Genomic DNA, 25,207 nt, shown 5'->3' on the forward strand with positions numbered 1-25,207 from the left:
TTCTGACTAGGGATTTTTCTGCACGATGAATGAGATCCGATGACGGTGCTTTGTCCAGACGACTCTCCTCCACCCGTCCCAGAGGACAGAGGCCACGACAGCAGGGAGATCGTGTAGAACATTTCATGTGGCCGAGTTTTGTGTCATGAAATGCATGTAAATGTTCGGTCAGTCATTTACGCACCAGGCTTTGCCTCCAGAGTCAGTTTGGCACTTTGCAGCAGCATTTCAGCGCTGGAGAAGACAGTATGAGTGTGTGTGAACAGTTACACACACTTACAGAACCTGAGCGTTGGAGGAGACGGAAAACCGATCTGGAGGTATAGATTGTAACACTGTCCGTCCTCAAACACAGAGAGCAGCTCCTCGATGATGGATTGCTCTGTCAGTGATGGTGCTTCACTTCTTCATCCAGGATTTTCCCATGTGTGCAGAGGACTCTTCCTTAATCCTGGTGGCTCTTTTCCTGACTGACTTTGTACTCGTACTGCAGCAAACAGAAAAAACACAAATCAATGCAATACTTAGTGTTTCAAAGGTAACGTAACTCCACTCCAGTTATATATAGATACATATATTTGTCAAATATATAAAAATAATATAAAAAAAAAAAAAAAGACAATTAGGCTGTATTTATTTGATTAAAACAATTTAAAATATAAAATATATAATAATAATAATAATAATAATAATATATAAATAATACAATATATAGTAATAACAGTAATATTGTGATAAATTCTTAACATGTAAAATGTATATTTTCTATGTGAATGTATTTTAATATTTTATTTATTCCTGTTACGCAAAGCTGAATTTTCAGCATCATTATTCCAGTCCTCAGTGTCACATGACCCCTTAAAAATCTTTTAAATTATTTATCATTATTATCAATTTTGAAAACACTGTGCTGCTAAATAATTTTGTGGAAACTGTAACATACTATACACCTGGATTCACTCTTGAACAGAAATCTTAAAGAAACGGCATTAAATAAAATAAAAATGCAAACAAATAGAAACCTAATAAATAATAAAATAAAAAAATATATATTAAATTAAAAAAACAATTAAAATAAAAACATATACATACACAAATGTCTTTACCGTCACTTTTAATGAAGCCTTGCCGAATAAATGTTTTAATTTCTTTAAAAAACAAAAAACTAAACTATTACTGACCTCCTTTGCATCTCAAGGCTTAATGTGTGATTATGTTTGAGTAACTACACAAAAGTTTACCAGAGCTAGCTGTCGTCCGATATTCCCCACAGTTATGACCCCGGCGAAGAAGATACACGGCAGCCAGGACCGAATGTACAGGAAGTCAGGGGAGGTATATCTGCACACATTCACACACGGACAGTGAAGAGGATCTCACAGTTCTCGCTCTTGATGCCAACAGGCTTTAAAACTACTTCTGTCATTAGGTGATGATTTCAACAGACTGGTAACAGAATGGACGTGAAACTCACTGAAAGACTCCGTTGTAAACCAGCAGCTGGGTGGCAAGTGTGGCGAGTATAGCGATGATGACTCCCAGCCCAAAACCACTGCGTGAGCGATCGAACGTCCACCACAGGCCGACGGACAAGGCAGCCAGCGTCAGCGACAGCTGCACATTATTCGCAAAGTCCACCTTCTGTTGGGACCGGTGTTAAAGATAACCAGTCGTACAAGAGCAACAGTTTTTGAACAATAATGAGCTGCAGGGACGGTGTTTTATTGTAGACCAGAACCGAAGTAGAATTTCAGGAAGATATTTTGAAGGAAGTTTGTAAGCAGGTTGTTTTGGGTCACCATCGACTTCCATAGTACTTAGTCAATGCTGACCCAAAAGAACCCGGTAAAAAACATTAACATTTCTAAAGATCTTGATAAAAAGCAGTTGACCGATATATCAGCATTTTTCAAATATCGGCCGATAAACTTTCCCGTTCGGCCGATATGTTCGAGGCGGGACTTTTATTTTGACGGCGCTGAAAAAGTGCTCAAAATCAAAACCTGATGAAACTTTTCGACAGGAAGAGTATTACGTCTGCTTTAATATGATTTGTAATAGAGACGCTTTCTCGTTTGCCGTCAGCATTCAGCAAATACGCATAATTTAAACGATGACTAATAAACATTTAAATTCACAAAACTAGTGTGTGTGCGTCTGTGTGAACGAATGGTTCTGTCCTGTGCTTTATGTCTTCGCCACATTCATGTCATTTCCACCGTCTGCTGTATGTTATACGAGGGTTACTCCGGCTTTATATGAAAAATATCATGCCCAAAGCACAAAGATGGCATAATAGGCACACTTTAAGATAAAACGGTGTTCATTTATTGCAGCTGAACGGCTTTACAGAATGACTTTGTTTCACAAGCTTTCATTGCATTTCTTCTCGCTGCTGACAAGGATACAGCACTGGCATGATTTATGCCCACAAAGACGGCCACACAGCGCATCACGTTAGACCACTCTCTCTTGAGCTTATGCGGCTCCCCCAGACGATGATCCATACAGGGATACAGCAAACCTATCAACGCTGAACAAAGAAGAGTGATGGTTTAATCCGCGTCACGGACCACACACACACACACACACACACACACCGTCTTGAGAAGGACGACCGCATACATGTGCCCAAACGCCGTTAATCACAGCAGGCCGTGCTCGTCCGCGTACCTGCAGCTGTTCCACAGCAGGGAGGAACCCACCAGGCGGAGGAGAAAATGCTGCTGATGACGTCCGGAGGGAAGAGAGTGACGTTACGCTGCACCTGTAGCAGGTTTAGCACGAGCGCTAGGAAGACGCCCACCGTAAAGAGCATGGCGGCGCGGATCAGCAGGTTCGCCGTCCGGTTGGTGATCGTGCTGATGTAGGGCCCGCGGCGCTTCGGAGCTCCGCTGAGAGACGAAACCTCTGCCATGACACTGAAGGACGTCAGCTACGTCTGCTGCTGTCAGCTGACATCACACACCTGGGAAGGAGGAGGGATAATAAGGATGGCGTCTGGCGGCCAGACGTACTAATTTCACAACAATAATGATACAGCCAAACATTAACCACCCGAGAAACTGTGTAGCAGCATAACTGTATAAATATGATCCTTCAGCAGCCTTTTTGTGCATTTGACATCTAATGCAGTGGTTCCCAACCGGTGTGCCGCGGCACTAAGGGGTGCCGTGAGATCTTTTGAGGGTGCCGCCAAAATTTCGGGGAAAAAATTCCAAGGGTGCCTCAAACAAGAAAAGGTTGGGAACCACTGGTGTAAACAGTATTCTCATATCATCTAAGACTAGGTATAAGGTGTTGTTGCATGCAAACTCTCGAAATGAAACAAATAAATAAATAATAATAAAAAAGCTACGGAGATTTTAAATATCTATTTCCTTATAAGGGTGCCGGGAACTTTTGAAAGGCTTTCCAAGGGTGCCTCAAACAAGAAAAGGTTGGGAACCACTGCTCTAATGCATTATACAATTCATATCAACTGATCATAACTGTGTATGTATGCATGTACGTATGGTCTCAAACTCAATTCCCAGAAGGCCACAGCTCAGCACCGAATCATACCTACTTAGAAGTTTCTAGTGATCCTAAAGCCCTCGATTAGCTGGATCAGGTGTGTTTGATTAGGGTTGGAGCAAAACTGTGGCCCTCCAGGAATTGAGTTTTAAGAGAAAGCACAGTACATTATAATCCACTACAAATATTTAGTGTTTCAGTTTGCTTGAAACTCTCTTGATAACTCTTAAATTACAGTTTTTGCTTTGTCTGGTTGCTTTTTGAAGTGAGCGTTGCGTTAAAAAAAAAAAAATCACAAAACAAAAATTAAGCATTATCTATATATAATCTATATATTATTTGTTTAATTGAAAAAAATGTAATTTTAGACAATATTTTATTTCGCTCTGGTTCTCTCAACTTGTAAGATAAAACCTGTAACTAAAAATTGGTTTATCACAAGACCTTTTGCATTTGATAGCTTTTTTAATGTATTAATGTATAGAATTAGTATATTCCGAACATTTCCATTACAGTAGTATATATTCCATTAAAGTATAAATAATGGTGATTGATTTTGCCAAACATCATTAGGATTTTAGAAATTCATATTAGAAACCATAACTTAAACTTTTGATTAGTAATATGCATTGCTGAGAGCTTCATTTGGGCAACATTAAAAGGCAAATTTCTCCATATTTCATTATTATTATTATTTTGCACCCTCAGATTACAAATGTTCAAATAGTCGTTATATTCTAAAAAGAAAAAAAAACATGCATCAATGAAAAGCCTATTTACTTTCAGACATACACATAAACCTTATTTACAAGTAATACTTTTTTTGTTGTTGTTCTGTGTATCTATCTATCTATCTATCTATCTATCTATATAATCTATTTAACACTAATGAAATATAAGAACTGAAAGCAACAGTATTTTTAACGGGGACACGAGGTATACAGTATCTATAATATCTATGATTAGAGTTCTCTAAACCTCTTTTTGAGAAAACCTCTGACACACAAACACGCAGCATAAAAATCCCGCGATAGGTTACTTTTGGTCACTTGGCAAGACTCAAGGCAAACTAGTCAGATATCTGTAGCTGTTAACGCAGACCGATCAAAGGCCACAACAGCAGGAGGCCTCCCTCGTTTACAAAGTAAATAGACTCTCAGAAGAGCCCACCTGAATATCGACTACGATTTATTAATAAAGCACAGAGCACACGTATTGTACGCTAAAGCTGGCGAATTCTCCAAAACACCACCTTACTGCTCTACTCGTAGTCTGCGTCCCAGACAGATGAAAATATCTTAAGCAAAAGACCTCATGCAAAACGTCCTAACTTGTTAAGTCCACTGCAATATATGTCTAATACAATTACTCACCATCCCCGTCACTGTCGCCGTTTTAAACAGGCGTTTCTTTCACTCTGAACAGAGATGTTGGACCCGCAGGCGAAAGGAGAAAACCTTTTAGCGTGGATAATGCTGTACTTCCGCCCCGCTGCCTCAGCAGCCAATCAGAGAAGGCGCTGGTGACGTAATAAAGTGGCTATTTTGCGAAGCCGCGTAATGTTTTGGATCGTTCTGTTTACGTTTATAACGTTATTTAAACATACATTTAATTCAATATTGCGAACGCAAGTGAAAACGCCGTCAGCGTTCACGGAAGAAACCCGGGAGCGCCCACCGTCGGCCCCGGTGAAATCTCGCGCAATCTCGCGCGAGTGCGAGCGCCTCTTCTCACCTCCCATTTCCGCTCTAAATTTTCACATTCCCGCCATCATCGGCTGCTCGTGGGACGCGAGCGCAGATAACATCATAGCCGGCAAAACTCACACACTGACAGCGCGCCACATTGAGCGGATACCTTCATTCTCCAGCGCTTTCTTTAAGGAATTTCCCTCTCGCAGGTAAACGAGATGCGGTTTATGAACGGAATTTGCCCGGGTTTTTTTTATCAGAATGGTCAGTTAGCGGAGCCAAGCCTGTCACACGGCCTGGGCTGCTAATGCTAGTTAATTAGCTGCGTGCGGGTGATGCGTGTGTCATTATTTCACAGCGGAGTGTGAGGATACTGCAAAATAAAGACGCGTTCCTGCGTATTGCACGAGAGTTGGTTTGTTTGACGGCGGGAACGCGAACGCTCGAAGTGTGCGCGGTCTCTAGGGAAGCTAGTCAAGTTGGTTCATTTAAAGCGCGCGTAACGTCTTGACCTGGTGTGTTTGTTTACTTTTATCCTCACTCGCTGGAACTCCTCGAAACACGCGGAACTCGGGCCTCTTCGGGATAAAATCTCACGAAGGAGAGCCTCGTGCGTCGATTAATCGCACGGCTTAGTCAGTCAGTTACTTTAAAATGTCAGAAGTTCGTCGCGCTTAACCTCAAGCCTTTTAAAGCAACGGTTGCGATTCGACGTAACGCGTCGATTTAGTTTGATACAAAGCGCGGTGTTTGCGAAGATTTGAATGCGAGAGATCTAACGGTCAAACGTAGATTTCACACCGCGTTTATTTTCTGTTCTGCTCTTTTTTTTTTAATCGTTTTAAACGCAGGCACTTTATTACAGAGATGCCGTTGAGTGACATCCACGCGTTATAAGTTCACATGCTCTACTTTGAGAGTCTGTGTGGTTTATTTGTGAGTCCGGTTTATTTCCGACACGTGGTTTGTGTGACTTTCTCCCGCCGTGGTCGTTTGAGTTTCAGCTCTCGGTTTTCTTTTAAAAGCTGTGCTCGCATTGACGTACACCGTCTCGTTTACAACAGATGTGAAAAACGAAACGCACGGGATCGAGCTCGTGCCTTTTTGTTGAGAGAAGCGCTCGTTTCGCTCCTGCTCGCCGCGAAAGAGTCGCGCCGGTAACCGTGTGACGCTCGCGTTTCTGCGCCTCGGCCCGTTTCACGTCGGACATCGCCTCTCGTCTTTCGTTGCAGGTCTCCGGTCGCGTCCGCTCGCCCTCGATCGTGTCCAGAGCCGGAGTTCGGAGCGCCTCTCGCCCTCATGGCCGTCGCAGTGCCCAAGCTGACCAGCGGCGGCGCTGTCCGCATCCGCATCAGGTGTGGAGAGCTGGGGACCACCAAGTGGAAAGAGGGGGTCTTTGAAATCCACGAGAGAGACAACAAAATCAACCTGCTAGTCAAGTTCAACAGCGGCGGAAGTTCGAGGGTGTTTCAGGTGAAGACCTGTCTTCGCGTGATCGTTGTTTTGCGTTAATGCTGTTGTTTTAAGTGTAACGTTTGATCCATGCAGAGTTTTAGAGTTTGATTTAGTGAGGATGTGGAGCTTGAAGAGGGAAAAAGAACATGCTGAGCAGACATATGCCGATATTCCTATGGCCGAAACAACGAAATTATTATGGTTGATGCAGATCAATAAAATCGTTAAATTATGTCTTCTTTTTTTTTTTAAATGCTTAGTTAAAACTCAACAATAGTTCCTTAAATGGCTCGTATTTGATGCTGACATTTTAACATAATTATAAAAAAAAGCAAGCATGATCAGGTAAATTTGTTTTTAGGAGTTTGAGTAAACGTTCGTCTTGAAATATTACGAACGCTAAAACTTTATCTTCATAGTTTTAAGATTAAAAAGCAAAATATTTTCAGTTATACTAAGTGTTTTTTTTTTTGGTGTTGCTGAAAAGTAGATTTAAATAGATGACTGAAGGCATGAGCTAGATTGTGTGCGTCAGCTACGCATCGATCATTTAAATCCTTAGAAATATGTATGAAATACATTTATAGGGTTTAAGAAACATCTGTACGGTTCTCCTTAGAGACACAAACTTTCGTTGTAAGACATGAGCATCAAATGTATTAAGTCTTAATTACGCTTTTGTTTTGTTGCAGCTGAATCACAATGTTAAGCAGGTGTCATGGTATCAAATGCACGGCCCAAACCGCATGACTTTGACTCTGAAAGACTCGAGCGTGGTCATGATGGACAAACTGTCCTTGTTGGTTGCTAAAAAAATGAAGGAATACCTCGAAATGGTGAGGCTTGGGAAACCAGCAGGTATGTTTCTTTCGAGTTGTCCGTTGTTTTCATATCTCTGTCCGTTCTTCTCAGAGTCATGTCAAGTTTTGTTTTTGTCGTTTTTGACCGATCTCTAGTTTTAAAGACAAACCAGGGGAGTGCTAGCTTTGGCTTAGTTCTTGGGAATCGCGCAGCACAGAATGACTCTGGCCTTTCTCCGTCAGAAAAGCAGGTAGCACAGCGTCACACGCACCGCATCTTTATGGGTTCTTTTCCAAATATTACGATTGACCTGCTCTTTCTTTCAGAGCACTCCAAGACGTCCAAGTCTGGACAGCAGAGAGGACAACACGCCGAGAAAGCCTCTTGGGAGTCCCAGCCGGGTGTCTTCCACACCTGGCCGCAATGGGCTCTCTGAGAACAGGTGTGCACTTTTAGAGTTGGGTACACTGTCCCTAGAAAGTGTGTGCACTTCTTATGATGTTTGCTTGCATGTTATCTTAGGTTTCAGCAGTTCAATGACTGTTAATTTAATAAAGGTCGCCCTGACCACAACTAAAGTTTTTGTCCTGCAGGAGCGAGAAGAGGAAGAGGCTGATGAACTCTGATGGTGATATGACCGAGGACTACCCCAAAGAGAACGACTCTTCTAGGTGAGCGAGACTTAGTCTGTGAGTTCGTTTTCATATGCTAATGTTTGGGATCACTAGTCCTTTCTAGAAAGGATGCGTTCAAAACAGGTACAGTAAATACATTTAGTTGTTATGGATTTTGTTTTCATAAGACTGAACAGACAGCGACCTTTTGAGTTGAGTGCACTTAAATGCAAAGAAATTCAACAATATTGCTTGTTTTTAGCAACAATAAAGCCATCACGGATTCATCCCGAAAGTTTTTGCTCAGCTGCAAAGAGAAACTAAAGCAGTCAGAGGAGCACAGAGCAACCGGTCAGTGTCTCTTCATATTTCTTCTACTGTAGCTGCTTTCCACCCTGCTCTGACGCCTTCTTATTACTTAATTTCCACAGCTCCACACACGCCTGCCCCTCTCCAGCCAACATCCTTTTATGGGAGCAGAACAGGAACTAAAGATTACTCACAGACTCATTCATATTTGGACAGGTAAAGAGCCTCGGACTGAGGGTTTCTTTGGTCAGTAGACTGTACTTTCTAAACCGGTGTTTCCTGCAAAGCTCTCTGGAAAATGGACTGTTTCACAGCAATACTGTAAACTGAATGTGATAAAATGACTCTGTAACGGTAAATAACTCTGGGGCACAAGAAGTGCATTGTCCTCAGTTGCTGCACAAGCATACAGTGTGGCTAGTATAGTCCAATTCATAGACAAATAATTTTATATAAGCCAGTATTGTCAGTTTTTTTTATCCTGTGTTAATCATGTCTGTTTTTATTTTTACCTTTACAGGCCCAGCAGTACAGGCCAGTGTCCCTCCGCTAAAAGAAGCCTAATGTTACCCAATCACTCAACTCCCTTTAAAAAGGTGCGCCCAAATTTGGACTACGGTGGCTGGAACAAACCAAGACCGTCTGCGCTGACTCAGCCGCAGCCTCCACTGCAAGGGTGAGTGTCCAATGCATAAAATGGTTTAAAGGGGTCATATGATGCGATATCAGGTTTTCTTTCTCTTTGGAGTGTAACAAGCTGTTTGTGCATAGATAAGATCCCTAAAGTTGAAAAGTCTCAAAACCAAAGCGAGATTCTTTAAGTTATGACTTGTCCACACCCTCCTAAAACGGCTCTTTTAAACATGCCCACACTTTTCTACGTCACAGAGTGGGATTGTCACAACACCACCCAAATGTTTACACAAAGAAAGAAGGCTAAACTATTATTCTCGCTGTAGTGTTGCTGCGGGCGCCATGTTCTGGAGATGCTGTGTTTCATTGTGAAAGTTAAACTACAAGAAATCAGTGGATAAGTTGCATTTAAAAAAAAAAAGTTAACTGCCAAAATTATTGTTCAGCAAATTTACAGAGGACCGTTTCCTGAACCTTGGAAGCAGTCTATGCTGGTTGCGCACAGAGACTATAAAGTGAGGCAAGGACTTGTGACTCAATTTATTTATTTATTTTTTTTTAATTAAAAATCTGCTACTTTTCAAAGTCGAGTTGAGTAGGGGTGTCCCATATCATACCATCCACAATAATATGGCAGCAATTTTCTCATAAAGTGTGATATTGAGCAATCGGTGATAAAGCATCTTGATGTATTTCTATGGATGCACCAAACGTTTAGCCAAAATATAAAGACTGAATGACATAATTTAGTTTTTTGTCCTTAGCTTATCACATGCCTCTTGCTTATTTATCCATTAGATTCTCCAACCTTGGGAACACCTGTTATATGAACGCCATACTCCAGTCACTTTTCAGCCTGCCCTCATTTTCAAACGACCTGTTAAAGCAGGGCATACCATGGAAGAGGGTCCCCGGCAATGCCCTTCTGAGGTATGGCCATGCTGTTGTTGTTTTCCCCCTTTAAATTATGTACTTTTTAGACTGTTTTAAACCTTTGCTAGAAATGTAATTAACAGGTTTGTGACTGGATAATAATGTTTTGTTTTTGTTTCCTTTTATATAGGCGTTTCGCTCTTCTGCTGGCCAGGAAAGATATTTCCCCTCCAGAAGTGAAGAAAGATCTTCTGCGGCGAGTGAAGAACGCTATTTCTTCAACGGCTGAGCGTTTTTCTGGTTACATGCAGAATGTAAGACATCTTTATTTCTTATGCAGGTGCATCTGAAGCCCATTCACATTGATAGAATGACTTAATCGTTTTGTTTTTACACTATGATATTAACAATACAGTGGTGACAAAATCACTGACGGCCAATGACAGATGACAGCATAATAAAAATGTTTGTCTGTTGGTATGGATGCTCAATTAGCTGTTTTTCCTCAGGATGCCCATGAGTTCCTGAGCCAGTGTCTGGACCAGCTGAAGGAGGATGTAGAGAAGATCAACAAAAGCTGGAAGAATGAGCCCTCGGGCTGGGAGGAGCCACAGAGCGCTCGGATAGCAGAGGAGGTGGACACCTCACGCATTTACACCTGCCCAGTGACCGTCAACATGGAGTTCGAAGTGCAGCACACCATAACGTGTAAAAGGTGAATAAAAGAGGCTGTGTGGTTATTACAGGACATATTATTAAAAAGCACGAGTCTACGCATGCTGCCTGATTACTGACCGAGTGCTCTCTTGCTCTGGTGGACAGCTGTGGAGAGGTGGTGACGAAGCGAGAGCAGTTCAATGACCTGTCCATCGACCTGCCGCGCAGGAAAAAAACACTTCCTCTGAGATCCATACAAGACTCTCTAGATCTCTTTTTCAGGGTACGACGCGTCACACCAGCTGTAAAATATGAATGATCAAACAGTAACCTCCTGTTATCACCAAAACAGATGTGATAAACATTTTAATTTGATAAATGGCTGTTGAATATTTGCATGTAGTCAATAACAAATGAAGAATACAAATATCTGAATGGCTTTTTGAAAACATGTTGATACAGTTTGATGACTTATTTCTTTCCCTGAAGAAAAGTAATGCTGTCATAGTTATTACCCTATTATATAGTGATTTTATATTTTTTTGTCACTATTGAGGTTTATTTGACTACAATCGTGCCTGGCTGAGTAAAACAGCAAACGATTCTTGTGACTTTCAGTTACTTCTAAAAGTCATTATCAAATGAAACCACAATGTGGTGCTTCACTTTATTACTTGTTGGCTTTGTGTTTATAGATGGAGGAGATTGAGTATTCCTGTGAAAAGTGCAGTGGGAAAGCAGCTACCGTCTCTCACAAATTTAGCAGGCTTCCCAGGTTTGGATGAACAGACACACTTTAGGTTGTTGTTCAGATTTATTTGTGGCCAATGTATAACATCTAAATGACTGACTCTCTGCAGAGTGCTGATACTTCATCTTAAACGCTACAGCTACAACAGTCAGCTGTCTTTAAACAGCAAGCTGGGCCAACAAGTCCTGATCCCCAAATATCTCACGCTGCTCTCACACTGCATAGACGCCACACGCCCCCCTCTCAGCCTCGGCTGGAGCGCGCAGAACGCCATGTAAGACTCTCTTTTAAACATGCTGTCATTTAGCGTAGCGCTCTTCATACTCAGCGACTGATTTCATTTCAGCTCCAGGACGCTGAAGATGTCGCAGTCGGTCAACTCTTCAACGCTACGGTGAGAGCAGCCCTCTGATGTGCACACTAAGAGCATTTGGGCTTGATTCGTACTAATGTGTTTTAAATTGGTGGTTTACAGAAAAGGTTCTCAAAAGCCAGAGAGTTCGGGCGGCATGTTGTGTGACTCGGATAGTGAGGAGGAGCTCGTCAGAAAAATCGGTCGCAAACATCATTCAGAAGATGACAGGACGGAAGAGGTGAGAAGAAACACTGTCTTTTTATTGGATTGCTGGAATCCGTCCACACACACATGTAAATTGTTTAATTTATAATATTATGATAACATGATGTTTATAAGAAGTTTCATCCCTAATTGAAGAATCATTTGCTGTTTTACACAGCCAGGCAGGATTTTAGACAATAAATAAACCTCAACAGTGATTAAAAAAGTAATATTTAAAAGATTAAAAATATAATTCAAGATATTTAAACGGTTGTATATGTATTATTATTAATATGCACACGCATATACATAACTCACACGAACCAAGTTGTTGAAAATACATGCAGATTTTCAAAAAGGTAAATTGTTTAAATGGCAGCATTTTAACACACATTTGCACTACCAATCAAAAGTCTCGATTTAGATGTAGAAATGTTCACCAGAGCTGTTTATTTGATCAAAAGATGACTGAGGAAAAAGTGAGAAAATGCTACTTTTTATTTTATTTATATAATATAAATAAAAAAAAAAGCTGAATTTTCTGCATCATTACTTCAGCGTCATATGATCCTACAGAAATCATTCTAATAAACTGGTTTAGTGCTCAAACTTGTTAAACGGCTCACATCTAGCCTCCTTTTCATCCTCAGGTGCAACACAATGCACAGGTCGAGCACTCAGAGTTCAATGCCATCAACGATGAAGAGATGCTAGCAGCTGTGCTGGAGATGAGTCGGCACGACACTAGTTTGTCCGGATGCCCCGATGACGAGCCGACCAGCAGCCCAGACACGGGGTTTGGAGATGCAGACGGGCAGGACCTGACTCATCATTTGGAGCTTCTGGATGGAGAGAAGCAGCCTGCAGGTTTCTGGAGTGTTAGCTAGACTTTGTGCTCGTGTTCCCGGCCTACAGAGTTGTTTTGATTATTGTTTGGTTTGTGTCTAGATGCCCTGGAGTCTCTAGATCTGACCATGGATGAGAATAAGGAGAACCAGACGCCTGAAGGTGTGCAGGGAGAGCTGGATTGGGTGCAGCAGTACAGTTTAGACCAGGAGCGAGAGGAACAGGAGCTGCAGCAGGCCCTCGCTCAGAGCCTACAGGAACATGTGAGGAGTCCAGCGGTCAATTCTGTCTTTCATGAATTTAATAAGACTGTAATCATCCTGATACTGTTATTGTGGATCTTGACGTTTACACTTCTTAATCTTGTGAATTTTTTACCTTTTTATGTATGGTCTTATTGTTTAAATTCTCCATTAATTTGTATTTGTTTACTGATAAAACTGAAACATCCTTATTTCAGAATTTTTTTTTTTTTTTTTGTATCTCAGTGAAACTCTAAATAACGTTAGGTCATATTTCACAACAAAATCTAAACACGCATGTGTGTTTTTAAATAACATTTTAGGACTGTTTTTATAAAATATACCGTATTTACAAAATATCTGCAGTGAAAGAAACAACAGTCACAAAACTTAGAAGAGAGAATCTAATGTTTTACTTTATTTAGGATGTTGGTCTTTTAGCACAATCTTCTTAGCAGCTGTACTTTCCCAGTTTCGTTCATCCTTGACGTCAGCGCAGCTTAACTGATGATGATAATGACTGTTGTTCAGCGAGTATTATCTGTGTTAATTGCACAGGAGGCGAGAGAGATGAGGGAGGATGACGATCTGAAGAGAGCCACTGAGCTCAGTCTGCAAGGTCAGTGAGACACACCCAGAACATTGTGCTCCGCGCCACATTATCTTTATGAACAGGACTGTTTTTGTTAACGTGGAGGTTTGTGGTGTTGTAGAGTTTAATAACTCTTTGCCGGAGCTGCTGTGCTCTGACGATGACTCTGGGAATGAAGATGGTCTGGATATGGAGTACAGTGAGGCCGAAGCCGAGGAGCTCAAGAAGAACGCAGAGGTGAGTCTGAGACCCCCCCCCCCGGTGCTGTCTGAGAAGGGCCAGTTTTCAGGTTAAAACGTAATGATTTGTTTTCCAGACTGGAGAGCTCCTGAACTCCTTCAGACTCATCAGTGTGGTCAGTCACATCGGCAGCAGCTCATCGTCAGGTACTGATGTTGTCAAATTCTTGTATGGCTTTGTGGTTTTACATTTGTGGCTTACCGTCTCTCTCCTCCTATAGGGCATTACATTAGTGATGTTTACGACATGAAGAAACAGTCGTGGCTCACATACAATGATCTGGACGTCTCCCGCACGCAGGAGTCCACAGTTCAGAGAGATCGTGACCGGAGCGGATACATCTTTTTCTACATGCACAAGTCAGTATAAGTCCAAGTAGCCCGTGCGTATTAGTGGTGTTGTTGTGATCTGACAGGACGTCTGTGTGTTCAGAGATGTGTTTGAGGAGCTGTCTGAGCTGGAGAAGGCAGGAGGGAACGGTGATGCCGGTCGTACGGTGCTGCAGCCGCTATAAACGCTCTCGCACGCTTTCAACATCCCATCTAGGTGGATCCTTCTGCTGATGAACAGCTGAACTGAGCCAGGGGTAAACACGCCCTTCATCAGTACTACTGAAGACCGTCCACACACACACACACCTACTTTGGGCACTTTTCCTTTTCTATTTCTCTTTCACTTTTCCCATTTCTCCCTGTGAAATACTGTTACCGTTTCAAATGTAGACTCGCAGTTAGATGGCTAAATGTTCTAGAACCTCCTAGGTACAAATGTTTATGGGGAAACGCAAAGAAAATAAATATATATAAATATAGAAAGCATTTTGAGTTTCTCAACAGGTGTAACTTTGACCTCGAAGTTGCTCTTTTATTTTCCTTTTTTTTTTTTTTTTCTTCTCTTGTTTAAATATTTTGTTTGCCTTTATAAAAGTACCCTCTGGTGAACTTAAGCATTAAGAGCATTTTTTTCCCCTTTCCCCTCTGCAAATTTTAGATTTGTTTTTCAATCTATTGCATATGAAAATTTATTCTTGTATATGTTTGGGTGGATTAGGGAATACGGGGTGTCTGTCTTGTTTGATATGCAGCTGAAAATGTGGTGCAATATTTGCTTTCGCCAGTTGGCTTTTATATGATCTATAGCGATGAAGAGAGACTTGGAATAGTACTGATTTATATTCAAGGCTTTACTGATGACTGTTGGTTGTTTTATTCCTCTTTTATAAACGTTAACCTAACAAGCTCAGTGGTATTGATGTAGCTTGTTTTTTTTTTTTTTTTTTTTTTTAAGATCTCACTTCAAGATTCTTTATGCCTCTCCACACCTACAGACCTAGTAAAACAATTTAGTTTTTCTTCTATATAGAGCTTTACAGTGAAGTTGCACAGCCATTGTGTAGAATGTCTGTCTTCAGAAAGACATCAAATGAAAACCGTTCACACCTTTATTAAATATAGTGAGCATCTGAGGAGAATGCCTCACATGAAGTCAGCTGATGTTATTTATTTTAGGATCTTGTTCACTGTCTGATTTGTACTGTACTGTTCTCATTGTCACGTCTTCGGTAACCACTTTCTTCGTGTTTTCTGTTCTGATCATCCGAGTAGGTTCATGGAAGAGTGGGACTTGTTTGGACGTTGTGTGTATGGTGTTCTCTGAAACAGTGGTATAAGCTCTACTTAATTGCTTAGTATTCGGTCTTTGACTTCCTTAAACACATTTTAAATAAAATTTATTTAGAAAAAAGAAAAATCAAGTGTGTTCCATTGGTATCCATTGCTATGTGCATCTCTTCGTGAGGGGCTCGAGGTGGCTGCCTGTTATCCTGTTGAACTCGCTGAGAATGTAGCTCTCTTTCTGTTGCATCTGTGGAAAGAACAAAGAGGAAAAACATCAGCTTTACATTTAATGGGGCAAAGTCAAGTCAAAGTCCAACAATGCTGTTTTTAGTAGTGACTTTAAGGATATCTTTTCATATATATTCAGATATTAAAGCAATTCAGATTTATTTAAATGAAAACCAATACAATTCTGCAATATTAATTACTTGGTCTAATTTATTTGATATCATGAAAACCAATACTAATGCATCTGCAATCATAAAAGCGACTGACCCTAGTTCTGTATTACAAAGTGATCACGATTGAGCTTAAGTTTGGATGCTGAAAAATAAAAACTGCTAAAGAAATGTTCCCCGGAATGGAAGTTTTTACTTCCCACAGTGACATTATTTGGTCAGGGTGGTCGTGTAACTAGACTACAGCCGCTGTTGTGTCCCACCTCGTTCCACTCCTCTTCAGTTTCATGTCTGTATCCCAGTAAATGGCAGATCCCATGAGAAGTGACCACCTGTGCAGCACGAAAAAAGCCATTTCAACAAACCTCGACATGAAGTTTCCTCTGGGCTGCGGCTATGAATGTGACTTACTGTAAGGGCTTCGTGAAGATCCTGCGAGGACTCTTTACACTGATGCATTACATGCTCTACCCCTAAGAAGATGTCACCCAAGTTGTACTCGTCTCTTTGCAGGGCGCATGGGATTTTGCCTGGCCTCAGATCCTTAAGAAATGGAAACAAACTCGATCTGCTCACAACCGCCAACAAAATCAGACAAGCTCCAGCCCTCAGGCAATGGCCAGCGTTCGTACACAACATCTATTTAGACACGCTGTACCTCATAGAAGGGGAAAGACAGCACGTCTGTGGGCTGGTTCTTCTTCCTGTAGATGTGGTTGATGCGCTGAATCTTGCGGTTGTCCACGCATATCACGCTCATGTCAAACTTCTGCACCCCGAAGATGTGTCTGAGGATCTCCACGTCTTTGCGCAGTTTGGCGCGTCTCAGGGGAACCACGTTCTGTAGGTTCCGCAGAACTACGCCCATGGTCGAAGCGCGATTAAACGATAAATGAAAGGTGTGAGCTAAACGCACCCCGACCCGCTGGAGGTTTTTCTCGTTCGCCGCCGTTCACAAGGTGACCGTCTCGGACGGAGAGGCGTACACGGATTCGTTTCGCTGCCTACGGGAAGTACCAAAAACACCACGCATGTTCAGAAAACGCATAACAACGACAACTGTCATTTTAATAAAACTGCCATGGCCCCGAGTTTGCTGTTCATTGATTTGAAAACCGGAAGTGCGCGTGCGCCGACTCGTAAGTTCATACATGTGGACGAAATGATGGAAACACGTGTCAAAATAAAAGTCCCGCCGTTGTTTTATCAAAAACGCCGAATTTCAAAAATAATTTCTGAATTGCGGATTGTCGCAATAACGTTTTAGTGTGCGTTTTTGCCACGCGTGTACCCGTTTCGTAGACTCTGGTATTTATTTCGAGTGCGCGGTGACGTCAGCTCCACAGGAAGTAGTAAGTGAACTTCCGGGATCGATTGCGCGTTCGTGCTGGAGGTCACTTTGCTTTAAAAAAAGGTAATTATGCCGCTATTCTATACATTTAGAACGTGTTTACATTTGTTTTCGTGCAGTTCTACTTTAGTTTAAACCCCAGGCTCGATATATTTGCTTCTGAAGAGTCGCTGTTTACGATTTAGCTGTTTCGCTTGCGATGTTTGTTTGTGTCTCAACACTTCTGTGTTTATTTTTTGAATTAGTCGTTGTCTGACATGACCGAAAAGCTAACAGCTACCCACCACGATCTCAAAGTACGCATTTGACTTAGCCTGTAGTTTAGCCAAACGTTTGTGTGTCTTTTTGAGCTGACCCGATCTTAAGCTCTTTAGGGGAGTAGTTTATATTTGACACAGTAGCTATCAATTCTGTGCGTGTTGCAGGAATAACTGTGAGGTTAACGGAAGTCATGGGTGGGGACCATGGACCCGGACACGGCAAGCTGCCCATGCCGGATTACAGAGTGTGGAAATGGGAAGGAACGCCGCTGGAAGCAACCCAGGAGAGACTCGCTCGACGAGGACTGCGGGACCCCTGGGCTCGGTGAGCTCCTGCACGGACTGCCTGAACATGATGGACGTGCCATTAGTACTGTATCTGAGCGCATAGTGGGCTGTTCAGTTCCGGTCCAGTCCTGTGCGTTTTCATAAGAATTATGTAAATGAGTAGCTCATCCCAAACATGACAGTTAGCTGAAAACGTACTCCTCCTTTAGGACGTCCAAGATGTAGAGAGGTTGGTTTTGGAAGGAATACGTTTAATCTTAACAATGGGTCCTCTGCAGTGAATGGGTGCCGTCAGAATGAGAGTCCAAACAGCTGATGAAAACATCACAATAATCCACACCACTCCGGTCCTTCAGTTAATATCTTGAGAAAGGAATAGCCGCATGTTTTAAGAAACATTATTATCTGTCAATAATACATAGGAACTCTTTCTTCAGTGAAGACATATTTTTTTTAACTGCCATATTTGATAAATGTATTTTAGCCATAACAACGGTTATTATTATTATTATTATTTTTTTTCAAACATGTTTCTTAAGACATTAATTGATGGATTGGTGTATTGATTGTTAGGATGTTTTTATGAGCTGATTGGACTCATGACGGCACCCATTCACTGTAAAGGATCTATTGGTGAGCGAGTGATGAAATTCTATGGTTCTCCACATCAGTTAAAGAAATGGCTCAACTATTATATATATATATATATATATATATATATATATATATATATATTTTTTTTTTTTATATATATATATATATATATATATATATATATATATATATATATATATATATATTATTTTAAAAAAGGATTGATTGAACTATTCCTTAAAGTGATTTCTTAATGTGATTTCCAGGCCATGGTTCCCGAGCATTCAGACAAATGTCATAAAATGCAGATAAAAATGTTTAATATGTAAAATTATGTACGTTTGGCTTTAGCAATAGTTAGTTTTTTGCACGGCATTATGAAAGTAAAGCGTGATGACCTTTGTTTTTGCAGGAATGAGGCGTGGAGATATACAGGCTCCTTTGGCGTCCCAGTCAGCCTGCGGGACATCATCTTCCGTGGATTTAAGACCGGATTCGCAGCGTTTGCAGTGGCACTGGCAGTGGAGTATGCTTTCTTCCCTCCAAAGAAGTCGGATCACTAATAACGTGACTGAAGCTCAGCGGAGCCAGTCGTCCCCAGACTCTGTTTGCTGCAGGTTTTAAGCCTGTTGTTGTCTATCCATGAAAACATTAGCCACGAAAGGCTTCCTAATACCTGTGTTCATCCGTCGGTATGATTCCCATGACCAGTATGTAAAATAAACATAAATTTATTGAACTGGGCACATGTTTGTTGTATGTTTTCATTGGCTATTGCTGTCAAACTAAATTACATTTTATATATATATACACACACACACACACACACACACACTTTAGCATGAATAAAAAGGATTATCTGGCATTGCACATATGCTGGTATTTAGATTGCAAGGTCAGTATTTAATTTAATGCGTGTGTAAATTACTGCATAACCACAGATCATGAATCATTTAGGTCATTTTTTTTTTTTTTTAATGTTGACTTGTCTTCCAGCTAAATGGAAACCGCTGCCAGCAGAGGTCCAGGTTAGCAGAGGTTATTATGATTATGCAGAGGTTATTATGTTATGATTAGCAAAAATAACTGGCTTATCAAACACTAACCCACAGGTTTCACAGATGAGTCTTAAGCTAGTCCCAGATCAAAATAAAAATACTCTGACCTTGACGTATCTTAAAATATGTAATATGTGTTAATAAAAGTTAAATACTTAAATCTTAACTTAACCAAGGCCTAGTCCTGGCTAAAGCTAATCCCCGTTTGTGACACTGGGCTTTAATCTTATATGATGAAGTTCATCTTGTGAAAACGATCTTTAAGTGTATTGGAAGCAAATGCAGGCGCAATAAAGTTTGTCAGATGTTTTAAAGCACGATGGAGTACGAAGTGCTGTTGAAACGATCACCTAGGTTACACAAACTACTGAACGACATCGGCGTGTTTTTTTTTGAGCGCCCACTTCCGCCTTTCTCTTTCCATTTCGAGTAAATGGTGTCACGGTCACGGAATTTTTCTGAGTCTCCTCTCCACGCGCTTCCACCGGAGATGCTCCGTTCACTCACAGCACATCTCTCTCGAGGTAAGGTTCACGCTCTTTATCAATAAATTACTCACTTAATCTTCACATAAACACCTAGCTTTTTTTAGTAGCGCGACTTGTCTCAGCCACATCCTGTCTTTACGTTTCACGCTATAAATGCGACTAAAGATGATTATGATATTATATCCTAGTATAGTGTTTACCAGAATAATAGATATTTAATACATGTAGTGAAAGTGTAGCAGAAACGCTTGCTGTGTTATTATTATAATTAGCCTATTAGTATTATATAAACTATTATTATTATTATAGACATTTATGAATGCTATTTAATTGCGAAAGAAAGAATAGGATGGATGACTTGACTCGCTATTTGTACATAATGCAACACAAAAAAGCAACGCTCTAAACCCTGCACTTTTTTTGTAAGTGCGTTAAATAACCCAATTAAGAGATATTCTTCATAATGATATTTTTTTGTCCTTCTCAGAGATCTCGGAGCACGATGTCTGGCCTTTTGCGCACTATCAGTCAGATCACAGACGAGCTCAGCGCCGACGAATGCAAGCGGGTCTCCTACCTGTGCGGCGCTCTCGACGCGGACAAGTTCTCCGCCGATCCCAGAGGCACGTTACAATCCGTGCTGTGCCAAGCCAGGACGGATTACACCTTTCTCATGGAGCTCGTTCTGAGAATAAAGCGCTACGATCTGCTGAGAGAAGTGCTGAGCACCGACAAGAGCTCGGTCGAGGGCCTGCTGAAGAACGGCCATTCTGTGTCCCAGTACAGGTAACCCCTCCTTTCCCATTTGTGCACGGGATGGGGCTCGGGAGGAGGTTTTAACCCGGACCTTGTGGGGGTTTTTTTTTTTTTTTAGAGTGCTGATGGCCGATGTTGGCGAAGACATGGACTCGGAGGACCTGAAGTCGATGATGTTCTTACTCAAAGGCACTTTACCCCAGAAAAAACTGGAAAATGTCCAGGTATGGTGACCGAGAGCCTGCGCAGAAGTGAAACGTGTCGCGTCCGGAGCCGACATGATTTAAAAATTTTTTTTAATCGTGTCCTTGCAGAGTTTTTTAGACGTTGTAGTGGAGTTGGAGAAGCTCGACCAGCTCTCCAGTGAGAAGATGGACTTGCTCGAACGCTGCCTGAGGTCCATCCACAGAGCCGATCTGGCTCAAAGGATCCGTCACTACCAGCAGACGGGTGAGAATCACCAGCCTTGTGTTGTTTTTGGAGACGCAGCCGTATAATAAGTGAGTGATAAGCTTGTTGTCTCGTTCATAGAACACGATACGTTGATAAAAAGAAAAGTAGCAAAAGCTGTCACAGGGACGTAACCTTTGCATCATATTCCCCCCTAAAGGCTGCCTCGTAGTTATTTAAATGTACATTAGTAACTTTTTGAGAGGTGCTGCCCCAGTTGGTTGTATCACTTCCATTTTAGGGTCATGTGATATCAGAGCAGCTTCAGTTCCTCTTTCCTACCTCTCGTCTGTAGTAGTTTCTGTTACGTCATCATTATTAGGAACCTTGCGGTATTCTGAAGTCGCTTTATAGCTTTCCCTTCCGCCTCTGCAGCGCTGATGGCCGGACAAGGATCTTCCCCTCCGGACAGGCTGAAGCTCTGCAGAGCGCCCTTGGTGAGATTTCGTTCGCTTGCTTTGTCTAACATGGCACTTAAAAAGTCTCGCGTCTCAATAACCGTACTTAACTTTGCGTGTTTGTGTCGTTCGCAGCCGAGCAGCTCGTTCGGTGTCTCGTCCGCTTCCTGCAACGTCCGGCCGGCTTCCAGAGTCTGTGGTGAGTTCATTCAGAAACGGACAGAATGAGGAAATACTCCAGACAAACTTCTCATTGTCTCTTTATGTGTGTGTGTGAAGTCCGCAGCTGTACAAATCATGTTCCGGTGGTTACCCTGTTGTAGAAATCTCGACCGCGTTCCCCTCAGTAGAATTTGTGTTTCCCCCTCGGGGGCCCCCTTCCATCGTTGGGCCCTTAGAATCGTCCCTAACCTTCACCCTCGTATTCTATGTGTGACAGAAAAATAAAAGAAACCCCAAAAACTTTTAACTTTGAAGATAAATAATACATTTTTGCTGTCACGCCTTAGGACATGGTCTAATTTTTATTTTTCAACTACCCAGCTTTATTTTTTTACTATTTGTTTATAAGGTGTTTGTGCGTTTGACTAGTTGTAAAAAAATAAAAAAAAATCTTCTAGAAGGGGAATTTTGTTACTGTGTTACAAGTAACAGTAAAATATTATAAAAAAAGTGCAGTATGTAATATATATATATATATATATATATATATATATATATATATATATATATATATATATAATTACATACTATAATATTTAATTATAATATTTTATTATAATATTTTATATATATATATATATATATATATATATATATATATATATATGTGTGTGTGTGTGTTATTTTATTTTAATTTATCTTAATTAATTTGTATGTTTTTCAGATAAACCGGCTGCAGTGAAGAAGGAGCAGCTTGGAGCTAGCTTTTATTGTCAGGTATTTCAAATAAATGAATACATTTACAATGAGGTGTATATTATGAATTTGACCTCTGTTTAATGTGATACGCTTTAAAGACACACTGTATATGTTAAATACAAAGAAGGCCGATACTCGGGGGCTCATTATGATACTGTAGGATTTTATTTTTTAAATAACATATTATTTGACTGATTCCAAGCCCTGTGAACAACCTAATTGTTTCAAGGCGAGCGATGACACTTTATGAGAACGAAACCGTGGAAGATAGTTATCAAGTGATGAATGTAAAGAAACGTGTGTTGATCTGATCTCTTTGATCTCCGGCAGCAGGAGGAAGTGTACAGTATGCAGAGTGACCCCAGAGGACTGTGTTTAATCATAGACTGTGTCGGCACTGAAGGAGGTGACCAATCCAATTCATGATTCATGATTATAGCATCTTTCATACGTTTGAGCCTGTAAGATTTTAATGTTTTTTTTTTTTTAAAAAGAAGATGCTTATGTTACATGAAGTGAAATAGTGTTACAGTTTAAAAATAATTGTTTTCAATATATTCATAAAATATAGCTGAATTATCAGCAGCGTTACACCGGTGTTACGTGATCCCGCACGAAATCAGCGTCGCTTTTTGTAGAAACCACACTTTTAGGATCCTGTCACGAATGGAAATCTCAAAAGAACGGCATTTACTTGAAAAACAAATCTGATGTTACGACGTTAAAGCCTTTACTGTTGCTTTTTGAATGCGTGGCCGAATAAAATATGAATTTATATTAAAAAAGCATCAGCAACTCCATAAAGCAAAAACCCCAGACTACTGACTGTAAATAACTACACTGTAAATAATTAATATGAATGATTCTGTGATGTAGTTAATCAGTCACACAGTTTTTAATGTGTTTATTACAAGTGCAAAACTATTTTCTTTTTTGGTTCACAACCGTTTGTTGAATTTTCTTCTGGGGACAGTACTTAAATTAATCTATAAACATAAATAAAAATAATAAATAAGAATTATTAACAACAGATAATAAAAAAATAAAATAATAAAAAAATATATATATATATATATATATATATATATATATATATATATATATATATATTATTATTTTTATTATTTTTTCATATCTAGTTATTCATTCCAAAGCTATCATTGTTTCTTTTCCTACCATGTTTTTTTTTTTAATAATGACAAATGTGGTTTCATCGCCAAGACACAACAGAAAGAGCCATTTTCATTTACTTATTATCTAACCAGAACTTATTTGTATTTAGTAAATCGAAAGCCAATTGAAAGCAAATGCCTGTTTGGCGATTAGCACCAATAACACTTAGTTGTGAAAGAAATCCCATTACCCTCTCTTCCTCACAGACGCGCTGGAGCAGACGTTCAAGGCCCTGCGCTTCCACGTGATCACGCGCAGGCTGCTGGGTGCGAGGGACGTTCGGTCCGCTCTGAGGGACGCGGCTCGTCAGCGGGGTCACTGCAGAGCGTCCGTCTTCGTCTGCTGTGTTATCAGCCGAAGCCGCCGCTCCGATCTGCTGGCCACCGACTCTCACGGCCCAGGACTGAACCTGGAGAGCGTCAGGCGCCTCTTCACCTCGGACTCCTGCCCGGGCCTGGCAGGCAAGCCCAAGCTCTTCTTTATCCAGAGCTACGACGAGTCCGAGCGCACGGCGTGTGAGGACGACGAGGAGAGCGGAGAGCTGGAGACCGACGGGCATGTGCTCTTATGCTGCGAGGGGACTGTCCCGGCGGATGCGGACATCTTCTGGAGTCACTGCTGGACTCGAGGGAAACAGCTGGAGCTGCCAAACCATCGCTCCGTGTACCTGAAAGCCTTGAGATGCGCCTTGAGCGAGGGGCAGAAGAGGTAAGACTCATGCTACTGATGTTACAAAATCATTAAGTGTTATGTGAGCATTAATAATAATTGAGTTTATTGTTTATTTCAGGAGGACTCATGTGGTAGACTTGCACGTGGCGGTGAATCGCGCAGTATATGAGCACAATCAGGCATCTCCAGGATCCTCTTACTCTTTAAACCTGAGACACACTCTCAGGAAGACGGTCTATTTGTCTTGATTCCGTCCCGAAGCCTTCCGTTTCAGTGAAGGTAGACGACTATTCAAGAACGTCTGGTTTTTGAGCAGATGATCATCATCGTAATATCGTCGGTGTGAATTGTATCAGATATGATTTGGAACCGTGTTTCAGCGAGTCTTGTGTTGTTGTAGTTTCCCGTTTCGTCCACACGGGGGCGGTGTCGTCCTGTGAACTTCACCGCCGCGCGCGTTAAACCCGTTTTAGGATTTTCTTTCTTTAAAACATGAACTTATTGCGCTTAGTAAAATTTACTAGTATTCATTTAATTTAATAAATTAGGCAAAGAAAGTCTGAACAAAAGAGAAAAAACATAACCTAAAGGTTATATTCCGTCTATCCAGATGCACGTTTTATAAGCACGTTTATTGTCGTTTCATTTGTCGTTGAATGAAAATGTTTGTGTATGTATATCTCTTGAACGGGTTAACAATGATGTAACTTTATCAGACTTGTTTTTGTTTTCCTACACTAGCAAAGTGTTTAAAGAAACTAAAACTGTGAAACGGTTCAGTATTGTTTTTTATATGTTTATGTAAATTTGACATCCAATCCCTTTGCCTTGTTTTGTCACGAGATTATTGAAACTAATAAATATATTTATACGCTAAATGAACCCTGAAAAAGTCAAGTCGACCCCGTTGCCTCCTTTAATTTGACTGTTTACATCTAGTAAGTGTCACAGCACGTGTTTGCTATAAATAGCCACGCGTTATTCTTCAGACGGAAAGGTAAGAGG

General features: G+C 41.0%; 5 protein-coding genes across 6 annotated transcripts in view; 3 read left to right on the forward strand and 2 right to left on the reverse strand.

Moving 5' to 3' along the window:
• Positions 1–5,022, reverse strand: part of insig2 (insulin induced gene 2) — a 5,892-nt gene extending 870 nt beyond the window's left edge. Inside the window, exons 1-6 of the mRNA XM_043248554.1 lie at positions 4,890–5,022; positions 2,674–2,968; positions 2,409–2,533; positions 1,475–1,641; positions 1,242–1,341; positions 1–487 (exon numbers count right to left, since the gene is read on the reverse strand). The exon at positions 1–487 is cut by the window's left edge and continues 870 nt beyond it. Coding sequence (XP_043104489.1) covers positions 446–487; positions 1,242–1,341; positions 1,475–1,641; positions 2,409–2,533; positions 2,674–2,917 — 678 coding nt within the window. The 5' untranslated portion in view covers positions 2,918–2,968; positions 4,890–5,022 and the 3' untranslated portion in view covers positions 1–445. The remainder of the gene's footprint in view (positions 488–1,241; positions 1,342–1,474; positions 1,642–2,408; positions 2,534–2,673; positions 2,969–4,889) is intronic.
• Positions 5,023–5,060: 38 nt separating this feature from the next.
• On the forward strand, positions 5,061–15,074 carry usp37 (ubiquitin specific peptidase 37). Its single transcript, XM_043248553.1, has 24 exons — positions 5,061–5,416; positions 6,440–6,680; positions 7,355–7,520; positions 7,619–7,713; positions 7,790–7,905; positions 8,057–8,134; positions 8,340–8,428; positions 8,509–8,602; positions 8,907–9,062; positions 9,818–9,949; positions 10,083–10,206; positions 10,402–10,607; positions 10,715–10,832; positions 11,245–11,324; positions 11,410–11,574; positions 11,647–11,694; positions 11,776–11,893; positions 12,510–12,726; positions 12,808–12,968; positions 13,506–13,566; positions 13,661–13,776; positions 13,856–13,925; positions 14,000–14,138; positions 14,212–15,074. The coding sequence occupies exons 1-24, from the start codon at positions 5,076–5,078 to the stop codon at positions 14,291–14,293; spliced, it is 3,213 nt and encodes a 1,070-aa protein (XP_043104488.1). The 5' UTR covers positions 5,061–5,075; the 3' UTR covers positions 14,294–15,074.
• On the reverse strand, positions 15,038–16,923 carry ybey (ybeY metalloendoribonuclease). Of its 2 annotated transcripts, XM_043248555.1 has the most exons (4): positions 16,452–16,923; positions 16,205–16,336; positions 16,057–16,125; positions 15,038–15,642 (listed from the first exon to the last, which is right to left on the reverse strand). In XM_043248555.1, exons 1-4 carry the CDS (start codon positions 16,659–16,661, stop codon positions 15,556–15,558), a joined length of 498 nt encoding a protein of 165 aa, XP_043104490.1. In that variant the 5' UTR covers positions 16,662–16,923; the 3' UTR covers positions 15,038–15,555. The 2 variants fall into 2 exon arrangements, with proteins under 2 accessions (XP_043104490.1, XP_043104491.1); XM_043248556.1 differs by lacking the exon at positions 16,057–16,125.
• A 145-nt stretch (positions 16,924–17,068) lies between these two features.
• ndufb3 (NADH:ubiquinone oxidoreductase subunit B3) lies at positions 17,069–19,030 on the forward strand. The gene is made up of 3 exons (XM_043248558.1): positions 17,069–17,207; positions 17,570–17,729; positions 18,699–19,030. The coding sequence occupies exons 2-3, from the start codon at positions 17,596–17,598 to the stop codon at positions 18,847–18,849; spliced, it is 285 nt and encodes a 94-aa protein (XP_043104493.1). The 5' UTR covers positions 17,069–17,207; positions 17,570–17,595; the 3' UTR covers positions 18,850–19,030.
• Positions 19,031–19,331: 301 nt separating this feature from the next.
• Positions 19,332–25,095, forward strand: LOC122351829 (CASP8 and FADD-like apoptosis regulator). Its single transcript, XM_043249172.1, has 10 exons — positions 19,332–19,868; positions 20,320–20,618; positions 20,707–20,812; positions 20,903–21,038; positions 21,414–21,475; positions 21,572–21,635; positions 22,323–22,375; positions 22,688–22,763; positions 23,737–24,238; positions 24,321–25,095. The coding sequence occupies exons 2-10, from the start codon at positions 20,335–20,337 to the stop codon at positions 24,448–24,450; spliced, it is 1,413 nt and encodes a 470-aa protein (XP_043105107.1). The 5' UTR covers positions 19,332–19,868; positions 20,320–20,334; the 3' UTR covers positions 24,451–25,095.
• The last annotated feature ends 112 nt before the right edge of the window (positions 25,096–25,207 follow it).

Source organism: Puntigrus tetrazona, chromosome 9 (genome assembly GCF_018831695.1).
Source record: "Puntigrus tetrazona isolate hp1 chromosome 9, ASM1883169v1, whole genome shotgun sequence".
In the NCBI taxonomy this organism is placed as follows: Eukaryota; Metazoa; Chordata; class Actinopteri; order Cypriniformes; family Cyprinidae; genus Puntigrus; species Puntigrus tetrazona.

What these genes read in the sequence shown, in the direction of transcription:
- usp37 (XM_043248553.1), top strand. Translation starts at nt 5,076, where the DNA reads ATGTTTTGGATCGTTCTGTTTACGTTTATAACGTTATTTAAACATACA. An exon ending in CCCGGCAATGCCCTTCTGAG is followed by an intron (nt 9,950 to 10,082) that starts GTATGGCCATGC and finishes CCTTTTATATAG; the next exon opens with GCGTTTCGCTCTTCTGCTGG. An exon ending in TGGAGCGCGCAGAACGCCAT is followed by an intron (nt 11,575 to 11,646) that starts GTAAGACTCTCT and finishes ATTTCATTTCAG; the next exon opens with CTCCAGGACGCTGAAGATGT.
- ndufb3 (XM_043248558.1), top strand. Translation starts at nt 17,596, where the DNA reads ATGGGTGGGGACCATGGACCCGGACACGGCAAGCTGCCCATGCCGGAT. An exon ending in CTGCGGGACCCCTGGGCTCG is followed by an intron (nt 17,730 to 18,698) that starts GTGAGCTCCTGC and finishes TTGTTTTTGCAG; the next exon opens with GAATGAGGCGTGGAGATATA.
- LOC122351829 (XM_043249172.1), top strand. Translation starts at nt 20,335, where the DNA reads ATGTCTGGCCTTTTGCGCACTATCAGTCAGATCACAGACGAGCTCAGC. An exon ending in AGCTCTGCAGAGCGCCCTTG is followed by an intron (nt 21,476 to 21,571) that starts GTGAGATTTCGT and finishes TGTCGTTCGCAG; the next exon opens with CCGAGCAGCTCGTTCGGTGT. An exon ending in GCCGGCTTCCAGAGTCTGTG is followed by an intron (nt 21,636 to 22,322) that starts GTGAGTTCATTC and finishes TATGTTTTTCAG; the next exon opens with ATAAACCGGCTGCAGTGAAG.
- ybey (XM_043248555.1), bottom strand. Translation starts at nt 16,661, where the DNA reads ATGGGCGTAGTTCTGCGGAACCTACAGAACGTGGTTCCCCTGAGACGC. An exon ending in TGTCTTTCCCCTTCTATGAG is followed by an intron (nt 16,337 to 16,451) that starts GTACAGCGTGTC and finishes CCATTTCTTAAG; the next exon opens with GATCTGAGGCCAGGCAAAAT. An exon ending in ATCTTCACGAAGCCCTTACA is followed by an intron (nt 16,126 to 16,204) that starts GTAAGTCACATT and finishes CGTGCTGCACAG; the next exon opens with GTGGTCACTTCTCATGGGAT.